Source organism: Drosophila erecta, unplaced genomic scaffold (assembly GCF_003286155.1).
Source record: "Drosophila erecta strain 14021-0224.00,06,07 unplaced genomic scaffold, DereRS2 tig00000092-arrow-pilon, whole genome shotgun sequence".
NCBI lineage: Eukaryota > Metazoa > Arthropoda > Insecta > Diptera > Drosophilidae > Drosophila > Drosophila erecta.
The window spans coordinates 2,904,109-2,923,457 of NW_020825207.1; the positions used below are offsets into that span (position 1 = coordinate 2,904,109).

General features: G+C 39.7%; 3 protein-coding genes across 5 annotated transcripts; 1 reads left to right on the plus strand and 2 right to left on the minus strand.

Moving 5' to 3' along the window:
• Window positions 1-87: 87 nt before the first annotated feature.
• On the minus strand, window positions 88-2,972 carry LOC6547231 (cytochrome c-2). Of its 3 annotated transcripts, none has more exons than XM_001976208.3 (2): window positions 2,869-2,972; window positions 88-738 (listed from the first exon to the last, which is right to left on the minus strand). In XM_001976208.3, exon 2 carries the CDS (start codon window positions 695-697, stop codon window positions 371-373), a length of 327 nt encoding a protein of 108 aa, XP_001976244.1. In that variant the 5' UTR covers window positions 698-738; window positions 2,869-2,972; the 3' UTR covers window positions 88-370. The 3 variants fall into 3 exon arrangements, with proteins under 3 accessions (XP_001976244.1, XP_026835758.1, XP_026835759.1); XM_026979957.1 differs by having other exon boundaries at window positions 2,832-2,929; XM_026979958.1 differs by lacking the exon at window positions 2,869-2,972 and adding an exon at window positions 1,526-1,629.
• Window positions 2,973-3,204: 232 nt separating this feature from the next.
• LOC6547230 (cytochrome c-1) lies at window positions 3,205-7,985 on the minus strand. The gene is made up of 2 exons (XM_015157099.2): window positions 7,653-7,985; window positions 3,205-3,721 (listed from the first exon to the last, which is right to left on the minus strand). The coding sequence occupies exon 2, from the start codon at window positions 3,710-3,712 to the stop codon at window positions 3,395-3,397; it is 318 nt and encodes a 105-aa protein (XP_015012585.1). The 5' UTR covers window positions 3,713-3,721; window positions 7,653-7,985; the 3' UTR covers window positions 3,205-3,394.
• LOC6547229 lies at window positions 7,680-19,315 on the plus strand. The gene is made up of 2 exons (XM_001976206.3): window positions 7,680-8,108; window positions 17,836-19,315. The coding sequence occupies exon 2, from the start codon at window positions 17,933-17,935 to the stop codon at window positions 18,101-18,103; it is 171 nt and encodes a 56-aa protein (XP_001976242.1). The 5' UTR covers window positions 7,680-8,108; window positions 17,836-17,932; the 3' UTR covers window positions 18,104-19,315.
• The last annotated feature ends 34 nt before the right edge of the window (window positions 19,316-19,349 follow it).

A 19,349-nucleotide genomic window follows, 5' to 3' on the forward strand; every position in this document is an offset into this window, starting at 1 on the left:
CTGTACAAGGGTATAAGAATGCACCACGAAAGAGATCGCTCATCAAAGGAGCCGAGTCACAAAAGAATAAATTCCTGCAACACATTATTTTAAGTATAATTTTTAGTTGATTTTTTTTATTATTTAACTTTTTCTTGTGGATGTCACAATTCTCATCGGGTTTAAATTAAATATTCCACTTTTTATTTAAATTAAATAATAAATTGTCCTATTTAAACTTTATAATTAACATAATTGTAGTTCTTTAGGTCTGTACTTTGTTGATTTGTAGTTGTTGCTGCTGCTGCGATTGCTTGCCGGACTGTGACTGAACACAATAATACAGTTTGACATCCTGCAATGGTTGTGGGTTAGTTGATGAACAGCACCATTACTTGGTGGCCGACTTCAGGTAGGCGATCAGATCGCCGCGCTCGTTGGGCTTCTTCAGACCGGCGAAGATCATCTTGGTGCCGGGGATGTACTTCTTGGGGTTCTCCAGGTACTCGAACAGGGTGTCCTCGTTCCAGGTGATGCCCTTGGCCTTGTTGGCGTCCGTGTACGCGAATCCGGCCGCCTGTCCGGTCTTGCGACCGATCAGACCATGCAGATTGGGTCCAACCTTGTGCTTGCCACCAGCCTCAACGGTGTGGCACTGGGCGCAGCGCTGCACGAACAGCTTCTTGCCCTTCTCAACATCGCCAGCAGGAACGCCCATTGTGGATTATGTGGTTAATTAATGTGTTAACACGGACTCGACTGTAAAAATAAATGTTGTTTTTAATTAATGAGTTTGTTGGAAAGAGACAGTAGTTTACCAACAAGTTACAACATATTAAAAATATACTGACTACAAATATGGGTCTTAAGTTCATTACTGCTACCAACTAATATATTCTATTTGATAATAGTTTGACAAGAGTTATTAATAAATTACAATATATATTTCTTATCATTAGCAAAAACTTTTTTGATCTGATAATCTTGTTCAAATGGAAAAAAAAAGGTTTACGATATTTGAAATAATTCCCAAAATCCAAAAGAGAATTTTATACATTATCCAAAGATAATTCTAGATTTAATATTTAACTAAAAGATTTCTGAATGACATATTCAAATAAAGATGACTTTCTAACGTTTCTTATGGCATATTATATTTTTTTAAGGTATTGAAATAATAATTCCATTAATTCAAGATCTACCATGCTTTGGAAGTAATGGGTTAAAGTAGGTAGTTGAAACCTTTTTTGTGTGTATGGGTCGCGAAATAATATTTGTCCCATTGCCCCGTTATGTAAACAATTGATAAGCTCACTGCGGAAACGGAATTATTAAAATTTCCCATGCTAAGTGCATTAGTCGGCTGTTGTTTCTGATAAGGCCCGAATTATATTATCTAACGTAGTCTGCATTTCCATTAGCCGCCACCCCCCTTTCGAGCAACATACTTTGCTCTCACTAACACGCGCGTGGAGGGCAAGGCAACGTCATCAGAAACACACTTTGAAAAAGCTTCACACGCTGGTCACATGCTGCCCCCACTCACTCGCTCTTCCTCACACTCTGTTCTCTCACTCGCGTATATTTGCCAGTAGTCGTCGATTAATTGCGTCAGATTTGCTCAGCAACAGGCGGAAAACTTCCAGGAAGCATTATACGAAAAAACGTTACGTTATTTACGTAACTACATATGTACATATGTATGCTTTTATTCCAGGGTCTGTGTTACGGCCATACTATTTGCCGGGTTATAGATCGCATGCAGCAATTTGAACTTGAGAGTGCAAAGTTCCGTTGCGGTGAGTAATTCACATCAAGCACGTAGACTGAGAGAAATTAGATTAGCTTAGGCACCCTCCAAGTCAAAATAAAAGTACAATTAATCTAACTTTAAATAGATTAGTCTATGAAGACCACTCTATTATTGTAACATTTCATATTTTGTCAGGTTTAACGTATAAATCGAATTAAATATTTAAAATTTGTTATCAAAATATATGTGGATTCTATTTTAATATTAAATATCTGTTAAATAAGGAATATAATTATGTTAGATTCTTCATTTCTCTCTGTGTAGAATAACGTGCACTTTGGTGGCAACAACAATGTCAACATCCACTTCGGCCTTGATGGGCATTTTTCAGTTAATTCTCGTGCGTGCGTGTGCGTGAGAGGAAAGGAAAGTGCAATTGGAAAATTGGAAGCAGGCCAAAGGCAGCTGTGTGTTTCCTTGTGTGGGTGAGCAAGGTGGTGAGAACAAAGAGATGAGTGAAAATTGGGACATCTAAGTTTCCTGAGAAAAGCAAATGTTACATAAGCCGCCTTCTTGCAGAGGGGAAATCTCTTCTTTTATGGCCAACTAGAAATCTGCACATCGCAGAAAGAAAAACTTGCTTAGCAACCACGTGGCGCGCTTTAAAACCAGAAAGCTGAAGCATAGCAAACATAAAAGATTCCAAGAATTAATTTTTTTGCCACACTGAGCAAGCGAGACAGCCGATGATCGGGTTCGGCACTCTCTTTGCTCATGTAATCTATTCTCTCCGGGGCATTTTTTCAATGGCAATTTGACTTTGGGATGCTATTTTTACTATTAATAATTCACTGCTAATATTTGCCAATTGAAAAACTCGGCAAATAAACATAATGAAAAATACACTTATACACACACACACACAAGGATACGTTTATGTAACCTAAATCATCCCCCAAAAAAATATGTTCGATTTGCATGCGAATAAATTTCACACCAGAAAACAGCTGCTAAATATTACGTAAATGACACGGAAGTGTTTCTAATTTTTATCTAACTTGGAGCTTGATAATCAATAACAATTCAAGGTAATATTTACGTCACTTGAATATTCGAAAAGTCCAGCCACTACTTACATTGAACACAAACGTCAAGCGTCGCCGATTTTTCACGAATGACGAGCGCGCGTTATGGCGATAGGTAATTAGTGTGACCAGAGTGACCGGAGTACACGCATTAAAAAACGTCGGACCTTTTTGTGACTGTTATTATACACCACAGGGCGTATAAGTAATTTTTTAGAATTTTTAAGGGGCCCTTTTTTAAAAATCTCTGGAAACTTTTCATTATTTCACCAGTTCCGCAAATTTATTAGCTCTTACTAGTAAGACCATAAAACCAATTGTGACCAAAGCTAATTGGTATAACAGTCTCCTTTCCTTGCTTGGCGCGCAGTTTGAAGTAAGAAGACCTTTTTGGTTTATCAACTTTAATTGGTTAAAGTAGAAGTAAACGTTTTAAAATGTTTTTTAGCTTGGCCATTGCCCATCGAGGTTTAGAAAACCAAGTGAAAGCGGCATATTTTAAAAGTGTTTGGCGTATTGCTTTAGCGCAGTGTTCCGGATAGCTTGATTGCCGATCTTGTTGTTTCGCAGGCAATTCTTACTTGTTTGTCTTGAGGAAGGCAATCAAATCGGCCCGCTCCTCAGCCTTTTTGAGACCTGCGAACACCATCTTCGTTCCAGGAATGTACTTCTTCGGGTCCTTAAGGTACTCATCCAAATTTCCCTCTGTCCAGTTAATGCCCTTCTTTATATTGGCATCGGTATACTTGTATCCCGGTGCTGTGCCACACTTGCGACCCACAATCCCGCCCAGATTTGGGCCCACCTTGTGCTTGCCGCCCACCTCGAAGGTGTGGCACTGGGCGCACTTCTGCACAAAGATCTTCTTGCCGTTCTCCGCATCACCAGCACCCATCTTGGAAGCCTGAAGGACGAAAAGGAAATGGATTACATATCGTTTATTAATATATTATATCTCCTTTTTGCTTATTGCATTGATTGCATACAAAAAAATGGTTGAGGGTCGGAATTGCACCTCATAGTTGGAAAACTTCATTTTTTGACGTCAATCTAGGGCATGTTTTTAAATTTTAAGAAAAAATGTATCCTGTATCAGTGTCCAAAAAAACCGTTTGAAAAGTGCAAGTGCTGGGTAACTGAGAGCGAGCGAGAGCGCATCGCTTGGGCACTCTCTTGGCTGCACAGCGGTAGACAGAGACAGCTGCTAGTGCACGAAAGCAAGACAAAATTGGGTCAGAAAAATAGGAAAAACGAAAATTAAATCAAAATGGGTATTAAATGAAAAGCAAACAAGCAGCTCGAGAACTTGGCGGCACTTCTAATGGGAAAAGCAACCGAAAGGTAATTCAATTAGCAGACACATTCGGCCCTGCCACCGCCCGTTGCCATCCCCCTTCCCCACAATCGCATTCGTTCACTAGCAGATGCACATGTGCTTTGAACATTTCCTTTCAATTAAAACGCATTTTACGCACTCTCCACTTCCGCCCCCTCTGCCTTCTTCACTCCCAACCCTTTTCCTGTGGCAAAAACAGATGCCACCGCATAACAAAACCAAAAAACCAAAACAGAGCGAAATGAAAAACGGGAAAGGGAGAGGGCACCATGGGGCATACAACGGTCATACAGGGATGATATTCACTGGACACCTGCCATTTCAAAATCCATATCTTGAGATTGATGAAAAATATTAACTATGTTTAGCTCAACCAGTAATCTTAAATTTAAATGCGTTTTCAAGTCACGTAATTTCAATGGGATATTTTATAAAATATTTCTTAAAATTATTTATATTCTGAGGTACATATTATTCTAGTAAATGCCACATTCTAAATGTAAACAATGACATTTTCTAGGCGCCTCTGCATCCCCAATGGAACATCCTGGTTGTGACCTAACCTAATTGGCAATGGAACCATAATTTACCCGCAGGCAAAACTATCCTGCCCGTTGGCTCGAGTTCCTTTGCCGGACCACTATAAATAAATGGTGCAAGAAATTAAATTACGCTTGAACAGGCTCCGCCGTGTGTGGGGTAGTGGGAAAGAGATAGCCTGCAAATGGGGAATGGGTAGGGACTATATTGTTTACTAGATCTATTGCTGCGGAAGCCCATAAAAAGGTGAGAGGTTGGTCCTGGACAAATGGGGTTCTAAAAGAGTGATGAACACAGGAACAAAGGAGCCAGCGAGCTAAAGGATATGCCGATAGATGCGGAAAAATTACAAAAAAAATTAAAAAAATATAAATTTCCAAATTTGAATGCAGATTTTAAGAGAATTATGACAGAAACATTTAGAGGTATGCCACTTCAAAATCCGATTAAGATTGGTTGAGTTATGGACTTTAGAACTTCAGTTTTGGGACATTTTTGAATTTTTTTGATTTTCTACAATATAATCCCATCAGAAAAATTACAAAAAAATTTAGAAAAAAAAAATTTCCAATTTTGAATGCAGATTTTAAGAGAATTATGACAGAAACATTTAGAGGTATGCCACTTCAAAATCCGATTAAGATAAGTTGAGTTATGGACTTTAGAAATTCAGTCTTGGGACATTTTTGAATTTTTTTGATTTTCTACAATATAATCCCATCAGAAAAATTACAAAAAAATTTAGAAAAAAAAAATTTCCAATTTTGAATGCAGATTTTAAGAGAATTATGACAGAAACATTTAGAGGTATGCCACTTCAAAATCCGATTAAGATTGGTTGAGTTATGGACTTTAGAACTTCAGTTTTGGGACATTTTTGAATTTTTTTGATTTTCTACATTATAATCCCATCAGAAAAATTACAAAAAAATTTAGAAAAAATAAATTTCCAATTTTGAATGCAGATTTTTAGAGAATTATGACAGAAACATTTAGAAGTATGCCACTTCAAAATCCGATTAAGATTGGTTGAGTTATGGACTTCAGAACTTCAGTCTTGGGACATTTTTGAATTTTTTTGATTTTCTACAATATCATCCCATCAGAAAAATTACAAAAAAATTTAGAAAAAATAAATTTCCAAATTTGAATGCAGATTTTTAGAGAATTATAACAGAAACATTTAGAGGTATGCAACTTCAAAATCCGATTAAGATAGGTTGAGTTATGGACTTTAGAACTTCAGCCTGGGACATAAAAAGCATATTGCGCATCCGCATCTCAAATGTATGATTTGCACTGTATGAATGGAACCCAAAAATGATTTTTTTATGAATTATTTATAATCATTTCTGGTTATTTATGTATGTACATATATCAGTAAAGAGAAAACTTTTAGTTTTCTAGTTATATCTGTTACTTGTGGAGTAAAAGGTTGGAAATATGCAACAGAATCACTATCCGGTTTGATCTAACAATGTCTGTCCGTGTGAATGCTGTGATCTCGGGAACTATGTTTTGATTACTTTCTTATTTTTAAATATCTATCGATATGCCAACAAAATTGTGAAACGTCATCCTAGCACTCCCTCCCTCTCCTGCCTTTGTTGTAACAACGGAAAGTCCACTGCACATAATTAAATAGGAGTTTCTTCGAGTACCTCGGACTTGACCAACGGAATTAGAGTTTAGCTTTTGCAACTCCATCATACCCGCTTCTGCGTCAATATATTCGGTCAGCGGGTTACCAAGAACAACGCTTTGGCTGTTGCGCAATTTGGCATGACTTTGGATTCCCGCCGAGCCACACCCCCTCGAAAGCAATACCCATAAAGAACCACCTCCCCCAACCTAAAAAGCAGACATTTCTGGTTTGCCTGCCCTGCATGGCAAAAACCCTACATTTCTTTCTTGCTCCCCTTTCTTTTTGATTGCACAGTAATACTTCTATGGCATGATTTCAAATATTTAGATTTAAGAATACTCATTATAAAAAGATAAAATCTTGGTGAGTTGCCAAAATGGTGAAAGGTTAGAGTTATCTAGGCAAAATCTAGTACTGTCAAAACTTTACATTAAATAAAATGGAAGGCAAGTGCGTAGGAAAAATCAGAACAGTTTTCATAAATAGAAAATAAGTTATATGTATATACATATTTAGATAGGTTTTAGTTAGGCAAGTAGCACTGTTTATGTTACAGCATGTGTTTATACTACGCGCTTTTCACTGCTCTTGCTTCTTCTTCTTTGGGGGCTTTCTTTTGAGGGGTGGTGCGTGGAGGGGCTGAAGAGATGGCTTCTTTTCTAGAACGAGGTCGCTGACTGCCCTTCAACGCTTTCAGCTTTCTGTGCTTGCGGATGCCCGAAAGTTACATAACCCCCCAACTACAATAACAACAACACTGCTAGTTGGCTTTGCATTTTATGCTGAGCGAGAGAGAGAGAGAGAGGGAGGCCATGAGGCGAAAGAGTGGGGCAGAGAGCCTAGAAAGAGAGCAGCTCCAACATAAATGACACAGAGAAGTGACGCGAGAGAGCTGCAGCGCTGCGCGTGAGAGCAAAGTTGGAAATGTGTGAATGAAAAATTACTAAAAATGTTTTTTTTTAATATTTTATAACTGTTCCTTGCTCTGAGTGCACCGCTGACGTCGCTGCATCAGTTTATTTCACAGTTGAAAAAAAAATAATTAACAAAAATATTAAAGATTATCTGCTTGCTTATTTATTTGTTTCATCTAATATTCAAATTCCGCAGGACGTGTGGAACAAGCAATGATCACAACTATTTTTAAATACCTTTCGCGCAAAAACTGGGTCAATAATGTGTAGCATAAATTAGTATCAATTTGATATGTAACTAAATGAATGTAATATTTTCATTTTGACTTTCGTAAAATTAAGAAAGTGCCTTAAATTTACTGCCGTGCATGGGGCACCACCAACAATGCAACAAGCTTACCCGACTGACAGCTCTTCTCGCTCTGCAGTTGCTTGTTGCTCGCTCTCGCTCTCTCGCTGGCGCTCTCTCTCAATGAGCGCTGGTTGGGGCAATTGTGGCTGCTGCTCAGCTTGGGGTTTTCATTCAATCAGCTGAGTTCGCCGCGTTCGGTTTTCCCGCTGTCGATTCTGTTCACCGTCGTTGCACCGATCGAATATTACGCGTCTTGCGTCTGTGAAGGAACTAAAACGCAATAGTTTTCGAATTGGAAATAATTCCCCAAAACAACAAGACTCGGCGAGAACGGAAAATTTGTTTGCTGCTTGTCACCTTCGAAAGTTATCTGTGTTCTGGCCACTACCACTACTAAATTTTCGAGAGCGTTTCGGTCAGGGCCTACCTAGTTGAAACCCAAAAAAAAGGGCAAGAAAGCTACAGGGCAGCCACCAGAAAGGAGCTGCCAACTTGCATATTACGGTAAGTTTGAGGGACCGTTAGCGATACCCAGTGTTGTGTAATGCGCCACTCTTGTATGCTGCGTGTGTCCTTGCAAAGGCTGCACGTGTCCTTGAAATGCGTCAAGTGGTTCCTGCGAGTCGCTCTTTCTCATCGTTGATTCACTCTCTCTTTCTGTTCTTTTACGCATTTTACGTAATCACGCCTACACGTTTTTGTTTTTTATTTGCGTTTTGCCTTCGAACGTAAGCCCGAACTCGTTTTTCATTTGGTTTTATGACCTCCCCTTTCTTCTATTTCCACCCCGAGTTCTTTAACATTTCCGTTATATATTCCGATATGACCGAGAGCTTTGCGACTAATGTATACATATGTATGTAGTTCCTGCCCAGAACCAGATTATCCCATAATGCTCTTGCCTTTTTTTTATCATTGAAGGACATCTGCATATGCGGAGAGTGGGGTTTCCATCTGAAAAGAATATTCTATTTATTTTTTTATCTTAAATTTTATTTGATTTGCAATTAATTGAGTAAAAATGTATAATTAAAGTACCCAACAAAATATTTCATGTAAGCCTATCGGGAAATCTTGCTTTGTTTACTTAATTTAAATTGGTCAATATTTTTCGTTTTATATTCGCTTTCTGTATGGCCACATCACAAATTCCAATAAAATATGTAGTCGAAATTTAAATCCTTTGTTAAAAACACCTGGATTATTTTCGAATAAAATGTATATAATATAAAACACGTTTTATACTTTTTCGAATTTTTAAAGAAACTTTTTGTAAAAGTTTATTACAAGTAAACTACCTTCTCGATTGAACTTCAACAGCATTGGCCAGTTCTTTTAAAGTAAGTTGGCCAAAGTTTTTCCTGCCGATGATTGAACACAACCTTTCCTGGGAACTTTGAAAGTGTATCTCATGCGAACTGAACCACATAATCTTTTATTTTTCTGTTTGGAAGTCATAAAGAATTGGTTCATTCCTCTTTCTGGTGGCAGTTGATTACTTTTGCCCCGTGCACTCCACTACTCGACTACTCGACTCGACGTATAAGTTCACACAAAAAGTTCTCAAAGGCTTCCTCGGCCCCACCTCCGGATTTTCAATTATGTCACATCATCTGTATTCCACACACCAGCGGAGCTGATGTGCCGCCCCCTTTTTGGCTTCAGTTTATTAATCACTTCTGCCTTTTTGTTTATGGCACTGGCATTTTATATAGGCCAATGAGCCGTATGCCTTTTGTTATGAGCCGCAGCTAGTTCACATGCTGTGGTGGCCCAACATCAATTACAGCATAAATGTTGAGGAATTGCTATAATTTAATTAATTTGCTTTGTCCTGCTGGCAGAGACATAAAACTTAATGATTAATATTCATCGTGCGAAGCACTCGAATCCATCCAGCGTAATGGGCCAGCTTTAATGCGCCACCAATTGAGCACTTGGGCTTTCACTGTTGGCCACAAAACACATACATATGTACATGAATCGAGTACATAACCCATCTACACCATATCAGCTATCCGATTCTCCATGTAGGTCAGCTCTGTTGGTCGTTCATTTCTTATCTATCATTAAGTGCACTTGGTGTCCCTCAGCCAAAAAGTATACGCAACATATGGGGCATGAAACCCCCCTCCAAAAAAAAAGAAACATATCAAACTTTGGGTCGTTTGTATTGCATTTATAACACTCGGAACTCGGGAAAGCCAGCACACAAAAAGGAAATCAATATTTGCGCTTAAAATAATAAAGCGAATGGAGGAAAACCAAAACAACGAAGTAGATTACAAGCGTGCATGAGTTTTCCCTAAAGGGACAGTAAATTGGGGCGCACTTGAAGTGTTTGCCAGATAAGCCCAGCCATAACTACCACACTACTTTTCCGACTTTCCACTAAGTGTTCTTTGTGTTAACGATACATATACAAGTGCCATTAGTCACATCGACCAATTTCTGACCTGCTCTCTGAAAATTATAGATGTGCCGAAACTGGATTGTCATGCGGAAAAAGTGCTTTAAATAAGTTGAGATAAAAATGTATCTCGTTATGTTTGGATTATTCTGAGTAATTGTGGAAATCTTTTTGATAAATGACCGAGCCTTTCTGTGAAATCTTAAATGGTGAAACCTATTTTTAGAGCTTGTTTACACAGACTATTTTGTTCCACATTTCATACTTGGCGCATGAATAACAACGTATTTTGGCAAAGAACATTTTTGGCATTTATTTAAATTCTGAGTTATTCATATTTATTTGTTAAAAAAGCCACAACTAAGAATTTATGTTGTATTTCCCACAAATCTGTGAATTATATCCACTGCCTAAATGGTTGGTGATTACACCCACACTGAACATGATAAATACTAAATAAAAAGTTATTTAAGCCAATTCCAATTGAACAATTTATTGTTCATTTCCCAGTTTTATGAGCATAAATTCAATTAGCCAAAAGCGGAAATGGGCCAACAAACAGAAATGAGCCTTGTCACTCAAACTCCTATGAAAGTTCCCAGTTGGGTTACCGATGAGCATGGCTAGAATGAATTTTCGGCATTGCGTTTGACTGATTGAGATTAGCTGGAAATGAATGGGAAGGCATTAGTCTGGGCTTACAATGAGCTTAAAAACAATTTCGACAACGCAAAAATACTAAGCCGACAACGATGAATTGCATAAATTAAGTACAACAATTTACAAATACAGAAACGGGCGGAAAACAAGGAAAGGACTTGCTGAAAGTTCTACAGCGTGTCACTTTGAAATTGAAAATAGGCAGTCAAAATGAGGAAATCAAGCTTGACAGGAAAATGCGGACGACTGGATGGGCGGAAGTGGGCGTGGGCGTGACCGCCGGTCATGCCAATTAGACATAATCGAAAATCAATGGGCTGATGCTTGAGCTTGCAGCGAAAAGGTCACAGGAAGGTTGGTACCATATGCAAAAAGCGGGGTCAAACCCGAATGACCCCTTCCCCATGAATCCATGAATCCAGCCCGCAAAGTGAGAGTGTGTGGTCCTCAATATTTCCACAGCGTCATCTTTCTTTACTTTGTGGCCCCTCGAATAAGTGTTCTGAATAATGCAGTGACCACGATTGAAAGCACTTGAGAGGGAAAACCCCCCACGTAGGGCAAGAAAACTCATTCCGAACCGAATTGCTTCGGTCAGCTCAGAATGTTTTAAAGTCGTCGAAAAGTGGGGCAACTTCTGAAGATGGTGTGTGGTCTTTGACTTAATTGGAAATTTCTGGCAGGGCAAACTTTGATGGCCAAAACTAAAGAAGTTTTCTGAGATTTCCTGTATGTGACTTAGTTATATTAACAAGCCAACAAACGATACATATATTACTAATGGTATAAAATGGTAAATTATTTGATTTACATATTTACCACCACTTTGTTTGCACCTTTAGTTTTTGTATATAGTCATAAATCTTTCGCTTTCGCAATCAATTTGCGTTATTTATATTTACACAAAACGGCTTAAGTGAACTTATAATTGAATTAGAAACACTTTTTGGGCCTTAATGGCTGAAATGAATTTACCAATTGCCTGAGGCTTCTCCATTCCAAAAACAATTTCAATTCCAAAGCACCATGCCAGCCCTTGAATCCAACTTTAATTGCAGCTAATTCCGAGTTTATTTGTTTTTTATTTATTCAATTATTGTTGCCTTCATTTGAATTTGAATTTTATTGCGACATTTTCGTCGTTTTTTCGTGAGTTCATTAATTTATTTAGAACCGTTTAACGAGCCATAAAATAATGTCACCATCAGTGAGGCGATCAGCTCTGCTTATCTGTAAATTTCCATCCATGTGGCTTTTGTGAGTCGCATTTCTTATCAGGCGCAGGCATGAAGATTTTCCCATCATTATGTATACGGTTAGCTCGGCCATAAAACCATGCTTCAGATCCAACTTACCCACCGATTTAGCACTAGGCCAAGTTAACGAGCTGGCCCCAATGGACTTTGGTTTCAGCTAATGAGCTACTCGCCAAGCTGACCGCGCAATTTCTTTTGGCCAACTTTGAACTTCGGATGGCCAGTCTCTTTCTTGCCTTTCCTTAACTTTATTTTTGGCTGGCTACATTTGGCTTATTGTTTATTGGCCTTTCCTTCGCCTTCGTCTGGTTCTTCGGTGTTTATTATTGTTTACGTTGGCATTTCGTGCGCAATAATGGTATAATATTTGCATTTGTATTGGGTACGTGGCGTATGCGTAATAGTAATCATGCCAAAAGAACAGGAAATAGTCGGTGGCCATTGTGGCCATTATGACCATTGTGGCCATTATGGCCATTGTGATATTGCACATGGCCACCCCTTGGTTCTTTGCACTCCGCGTAATTGTTTGTTTGCAAATGTTTTAGGGTGCGATTTTGCAATGAGTATGTGGCTGGTTTATTAACTGCCATGTGTAAGAATTTCAGAAAGACATTGTGAATGTACTTTTATAATTTGATATTATTCATCATAAGCCATCGGGAGATAGTCAGTTAAAGTATGATGTATTGTAAAAGTCTTTTACTTTGCCAAAGCTATATAATCTTCTATTCCAGATTCTTTGAGATCTAGCCATTCAAAATGCTGGGCCTTAGGGAATTGTTTTCCAGCGAGTTGGGCACTTTAAGGAACTTGACTTAAGGGCCAACCTAATTGTTGGCCATTGTGTTGGATTTTGTGCGGTGCAGCGTAAAGTTTTCCCCGAACAGCTGACAACTGGTCTTCGGACTGCTTAGGTTGTAGCTATCGCTGGCCTGTGACGTCTAACAATTTTCCATTTAAAAGGCATTGTCTGTGATGTTCGCAACTCATTCCAGCTGTTCACCATTGTCAATTATATTTGTCTTTCTCAGGCTGAGGGGCCATAGCCTCCCACTACCGCTGTTCCCCCGTGTGTTTGTTCTGTGTATCTGAAAGATACTTGCAGCATAGCTGCATGTAGCTCGTATTCCTCAGCCAGCCCGCAACATGCCAGTTTTCCTTCTTCTTTTATTTTTCGGTTAATTTACATGACAACACGTTTCGAAAGTCAGTCAACACAGTACAGGAGGTGAAAAGAGATGAGGGACAAATGGAAGTGGCTGGAATAGCCCACAGAGATGGGGCCATTGTAAAGTAACTTGTGCATAGATACATTCGCTTGTAAGTTGCAAGTTAACTAGACTGTTACAATGTCGCAGTTGCATGGAGAGTGTGGATAGAACGGGAGGGGGGCAAGTGGGGAGGAAAACCTATGGCACTTGCCGCCTTTTTGCGGTTTTTCCCCTGCCCAAAAACAAAAAAGGCACAGCCCTCTTGCTTGACTGCTCTTCTGGGCCAAAAGACAATGCTCCATCCTCTATCCTCCATCCAGCAGTGGCAGCTTCGTTTCCCCATCTTACGGTTACTGCAGCCACTGCAATCGGGGAATTAGCATTCTTATAAATATTTATTCAGGTTTTTCCCATCTTCTCTAGTGTGTATCTCTGGCTCTTTGAACTCCCATTATCGGCCAGTTTGTTAGTGTGTGCTTGTGTGTGCGTTGTTAATATTTATGATTTATACGTATATCTCTTCAATATTGCCTTCTAATTGCCGCCTCAAGTTGAACGGGTACCCAACTTGACTTGCGACCATGTGATGTCATTTGTTTGCTGTTTCTATTTTGTTTTTTGGTGAGATCATGGCGCACCCCCCAAGAAAAGCAGTCTACAGATCTGCTAAAGATTTTGTCGTGTAATGCTGTTTGAAAAACAAAGTGGGATCTCTCAAGGTTCTCTATATGGCTTACGCTCATTGAAGCAATCGAACGGCTTACAATCAAGCGTAATATGCGCATTACAGTACGGTCTGACCCAATTAGATATCGTTATCTATTTACTAAGATCTGCTGCTCTAGCTCTCTGGTGGCTAACTATCGGTGGCTCAATTTCGCTCAGTCTCTATTTTACAATAGCAGCTTACATAGTAACCAGCTGCACAGTGAGAAAAATCGCACTCGCTCGTGTCACAAACACTTGGTTTGTGTAAAGCTTACAGTTTGATGATTATAAAGAGCATGGCTCAACTAATCAGCAATGTGTCTAAGACTTTTTCGCTCTGTGTAGCTTGTGTGGCACTTGGCAAGTGTTATTGAAGCCTCATTAAGAAGAATGTCAAAGTGGGCGGCTGGGTGAATGGGCGGGGCAGTGGGTCGCTGCTTGTTTGGTGGAATCTGCGGTCGAGCTGTACTTGTGTCAGTCAGCGAGGCACTGAAGTGGCACGCGCTTGATAGCAACACCAAGTCGAGCTCCCAGCCTCTCAGTCTCCCAGTCTCCCAGTCTCCATGTCTCCATGTTTCCCGGTTACATTTCCCGACTCCACGGGACACGCAAACGCCCATTTGAAATGCAATTGAAACCGCCAGAGACAACCAGTGAGTGACAAGACAGCAGATAGCGACAATGGATGTGGCTGTAACTGCATAGTTATGGTGGTAGTAGAACAATGAAACTAGTGGGAAAAGCAGGGGCAGTTGCCATACGGGGCGAGTATCTAGAAATTATCAGGTAAATGCTAGATTCTAATAACCACAGGTGCTGTTAAATGGGTCAGATACATTGGAGGGTCTAATGGGCAAAGTGGCAGAACTGTTAGGTCTTTAAACTCTCAGCTTAGAAATGGCCAACTCTAGTTCTGGCAATGTGTTGCAGCTTAGGTGGCCTCTTCCACTCATTTCTACCATTTCTCAGTCCATTTAAATGTCCATAATGCTCGTGCTTGCCCAAATTTAGAAAATTAGGTTAACTAGCCTTATCAACGGCGTTTCAGACATTCAGCTGTCGCTTCCCTGCAAATTTCAAATTCCAAACGGCAAAAGGCAAAAGGCAAATGGAAACTCCTCCGTTGGCTTTCCAACTGCCAGCTGTAGGGCAAAACGAGTTGAAATGGAAAATGCATGAAGGCACAAATTGATAATTGAATTTGGCACAGGCTCAAACTGCAACTGCCAGTTATTCTGATGTTGTTTTGCAGCTAATATTGCACAGCATGCGCCAAGTGGGTCAATGTGAGCCGGGGTGACAAGCAAAATGAAATATATTTATGCACATATAGTACAGGCATGTAGAAAAAAGTAAAAATCGCACACGCGTCACATGGCGACATCGAATTGAAGCCAATTAGGAGGAAAATGGAAAGCATTTGTCAGGCAGCTGGATACAAAGTGTGGCTGTCAGTGTGGCTGTACAAAAGAATGAAGCCAAGGCAAGATGGGAAATCCGAGCAAATCTATGAGCATTCTTACCGTATTATTAGCTGTTATTTGGCCATTACAGGCCCTAAAATATGTCAAGCTGTCTGCGCGGGCGATAAAACTTCGGCGAAACTCAGTGATGGGCCACAAATTAACGAAAAGACAGCGTCGCCATCAAAGATATTCGATTTCCAGCACCCGACACTCATAAATTTCACAAGAGCTGGCGCCCAGGATATTGAAATACATGACCCGGGGTCGGGCACGAAAGCCACAAATATTCGTGGATTCCCACTACTACCACCGAATCTAAAGTATTGCATGTTCGCACCCATTTCCAACATCTCCCAGTCGCCTGGGCTTTCGGTTAATTTAACGGCAATAAAAACATCACGCATACGCCCCGCGGTGCCAGCAGATCCAATGAAACCACTGCCTTGAAATTGTCATCGATGAGGAGGAGAGATGGATAAATATGGTCGGTTGGCACAAGTACCATCCAATGAACAAGATAGTAGATATCAGAACAAGCCAGTAATTGTTTAACTTAGTTTTTTGTGCTAAGTATTAAGTAACTTTGAATTAAACAGCCTAATTGATAAGTCTTCAACAATCAAAATGAACTCAATATGGTATTACCTCTTTTTTACCACCAGCTGTGGAATTGGAAAAGGCATGGAAGCAGTTTGGTCGAGGGGGTGGGGAGGGGGGCGTTATGCATACATATGCATATGTGGGCGAGCTTCGTGTTGAACCGTTAGCTTTGAGACGCCCACGCCGTCACGAGCTCTCCCCATCCCGCTCTAACTGACACCACAGCAGCTGCAGATTAAAACGAAAACGGAACATATTTCCCATTCCCGAAATGCTTATGTCAAAGCAGAGGCGGAGGTGAAAATGGAGCTGAGGAGTGGGAGGGGCACGCGGTGGAAAATCTGTGCATTTCAGGCGAACTGCGATAAGCTCAAATATGTGTATCTCCAAGCGAATTGGAAACTATCCGCCTTTCTATTAATGCCACTAATTTGAAACTTTGTTTTAAATTTATTGAACTCTAATTTATCAGAAGTGGAATTCAGAGGGCAGGAGTAGTTCGATAATGTGGTAATTTAGGGTGAAATTTCAATGATTGAATTCAGAAATTTTCTTTCTATTAATATTTTCTTATTGTAACTTCAAAGAGCAAAGTTCTTAATTTTGTATCTTGGTAGTTCTGCCTCACAGTTTTTATGATGAATATTGGATTTAAGTACCATTTAAGTATTGAATTGGCCCACTGTACATTGAAATATTCGTTGGCCTGGCTATCTGCATGATCTGGGCATTATAATGAGCCAGGCAAATGCGCAGGCGTATTTTGAGCGCTGACAAGATTGCTTACAAAACACACAAAGTGAAAAACACATTTGGCAAGAAGCTAGAAGGAAATGCGATCCCCGAAATACAAAGCGGAAAAAACAAAGCAATATTTTTATGTGTCGCGTGGACGCGACAAGCTGCTGTCGCTGCTTTTTTTTATTATTGTCCGCCAGATATATGGAAATGAAATGTTTTACGACCGGACTGCACTTTTTTCGACTGTCGCCATAGATATGAACACACACAGAGAAACGGAGCGGGAATTGAAATTAATTTGCTGCCCAAAGGCGGTGGGTGGAAATGTGGGCGGGTTGGAATAGATTGTGCATTGCATAATTACCAATGGCACGGAACACACGCAATCTTTCTTCTTCAATTCTATGTAATCTTTTCTACCAGGGACATACTCGTTTGCACACAGGATTTTGTCCAATTAAGGCAGTGTGTCTATAGAGTAGATTTGTGTGTTTTATGCTTTCATGCTTTGTCATTGAAATGCTCTCTGATGTCTGGCTGTAGCCAGATCTGGAAAAACTGGATGCTACGTTTCGATTGGGGCCTCTTTTTGGGCATGCCACTCGTGTATATACTCCAGTGCATATGGGCAAGGTCATCGGCTCTGGATGGGTGGTTTGAACCAATGCCTTTTTGGGCTGGGTGTGTGCACCCATTGGAGCATTTCGATTAGAGCTGCGCACTGCCTTTTTTGCTGCTAAGCAAAACTAGTTCGGCCTAATGATTGTTTTGGATAACCGAAAAGGGGAGCAGAGAAAGTTTAATTTGTTGGCCTAAGCCGATGAACTTAATTCAATACTAATCAGTGAAGTAGTAGTGAACGCAATAATAACGAATAACCAGAATAACAACAGAATTCTAGGGAAAATAACGTGTATCTTCGGAAATGACAGCTTCGAATGTGTATGTCTCTTTCACAGAATCATCCTTCAATTCCCCATCAACTAGCTTTTCTGCTGGGGATTTGCGGGATATGGGGGCTTTGCGGAATTTGGGGGATTTGCTGAATGCTGAATGCTAAAATGTCACGGCTGCCACTCGACACAGTGAATGATACTTGATGGCCTGAGCCATTGACTTGCCACTTTGAATAGCACTCGAAACTGACTAATGCCTCCTTTCAATTTCCCCTTGCAGCCTGTGCGTTTCGTTCGTTCCACGCTTGTGACCCGTAGCCCACGTCCACTTTTGTGGCGTGTGCAATCCAAAAGCCGCCAAGACGACTTACTCGATAATGAAGATGAGCTCGCCCAGGATCATGCAGCAGAAACGGAGCAGCAAGTCCTCCAATTCGTCGCGGGTCTCCATGACCACATCGACGGCGGAGGAGAATCTCATAGAATCGAAGCTCTTCAGCTGGATGCGTTTATTCCGGTTCGCCTCGCTGCTCTGCCGCGCCGAGTAACGGAGCTAGTCCCTCAAATCGAGATTCCCCCGAGATCCTTTCCTCATCCCCAAGTGAAAAAAAAACAACAACAACAAATTTTAAGATATGTAAATGCATATGTCAGATACTCGAACTAGTTGCCGCTTTTCAGTCAAGTTTTCCTATATATAATGAAACACCAACAGAAACACCAACACTATGGTCACCTTAACTTTTCCAGCAATGTAGAGAATAAGTATTACAGAATGAGTAAACAGAAATACCATGTTAAGTTTAAACTGAAAAGCTAGGTATATCAACCCCTGGGAATCCAATGTTTAATTTACGCTCCTTTTTGGGAAATCAAAAACGATTTCGTTCAGTTAGCTCTTCACAATTAAGTCAATTTTTAGTGTAAATTCCGTGACAGCGGAATTTCTCGCGCCTTTCGTACCTTTTGTATTGTAATAAGTCGAAAAGAAGATGATAAGACACCTACAAATTGAAAACTACAAGCAAATAAATATTAAATCATAATCCACTTATTGCGTTTATTCGGGTTTATTAGTATTTAAGTTTCGAGAACAGCCGACAACAACACGAGGTATATATATTTTTGTAATTACAACACTGTTTTGCGTGTCACAAAAGAAAATACATAAAATGAAACATCAAGAGAAACGTTTATGCAAGGCTATTAAATAGATAAATACATATATTAACTAAAGAAGCGAACAAAAATGCAGTACTAACAATTACAATACAATGTATACATGTAGAGGAATATATTTACACATCAAACTCGAATCGGAGTCTATGCAAATGCGCTTATCCAATAAATACATATTAACACTAATTCACAATAGTTATCCAAGCCCAGCAATATGAGAAGTGCATTTAACCCAAAGAAGTTGCCAAACGACAGCAATTGTTTTTAATACATTAGCAATGACAAAATCACAATAGTGAAAACGGTATCTTTATTTCTGTACAACCTCAGAACGTACTATAAATCAATGAAATAACTACGACAACAAGGAACCGAAATAGTTATCAGAGATTTTCGAAATTCAATTTTAATTATTAATTAGTTAGTAAGCCGGAATGCAACCCTGCAACTTGAACATAACGGTAATAACGGTAGTAACGGTAAATGCCAATACAAAACTGTACTAGAACATAGCAATATCACTGCAGCAGATATTTGTTGAGAAAAATGCAATAAATCGATATCGGTCAATAAATAAAGTCTTTAAGCTGTTGAGTGTTCAATGTAATAAAAGCA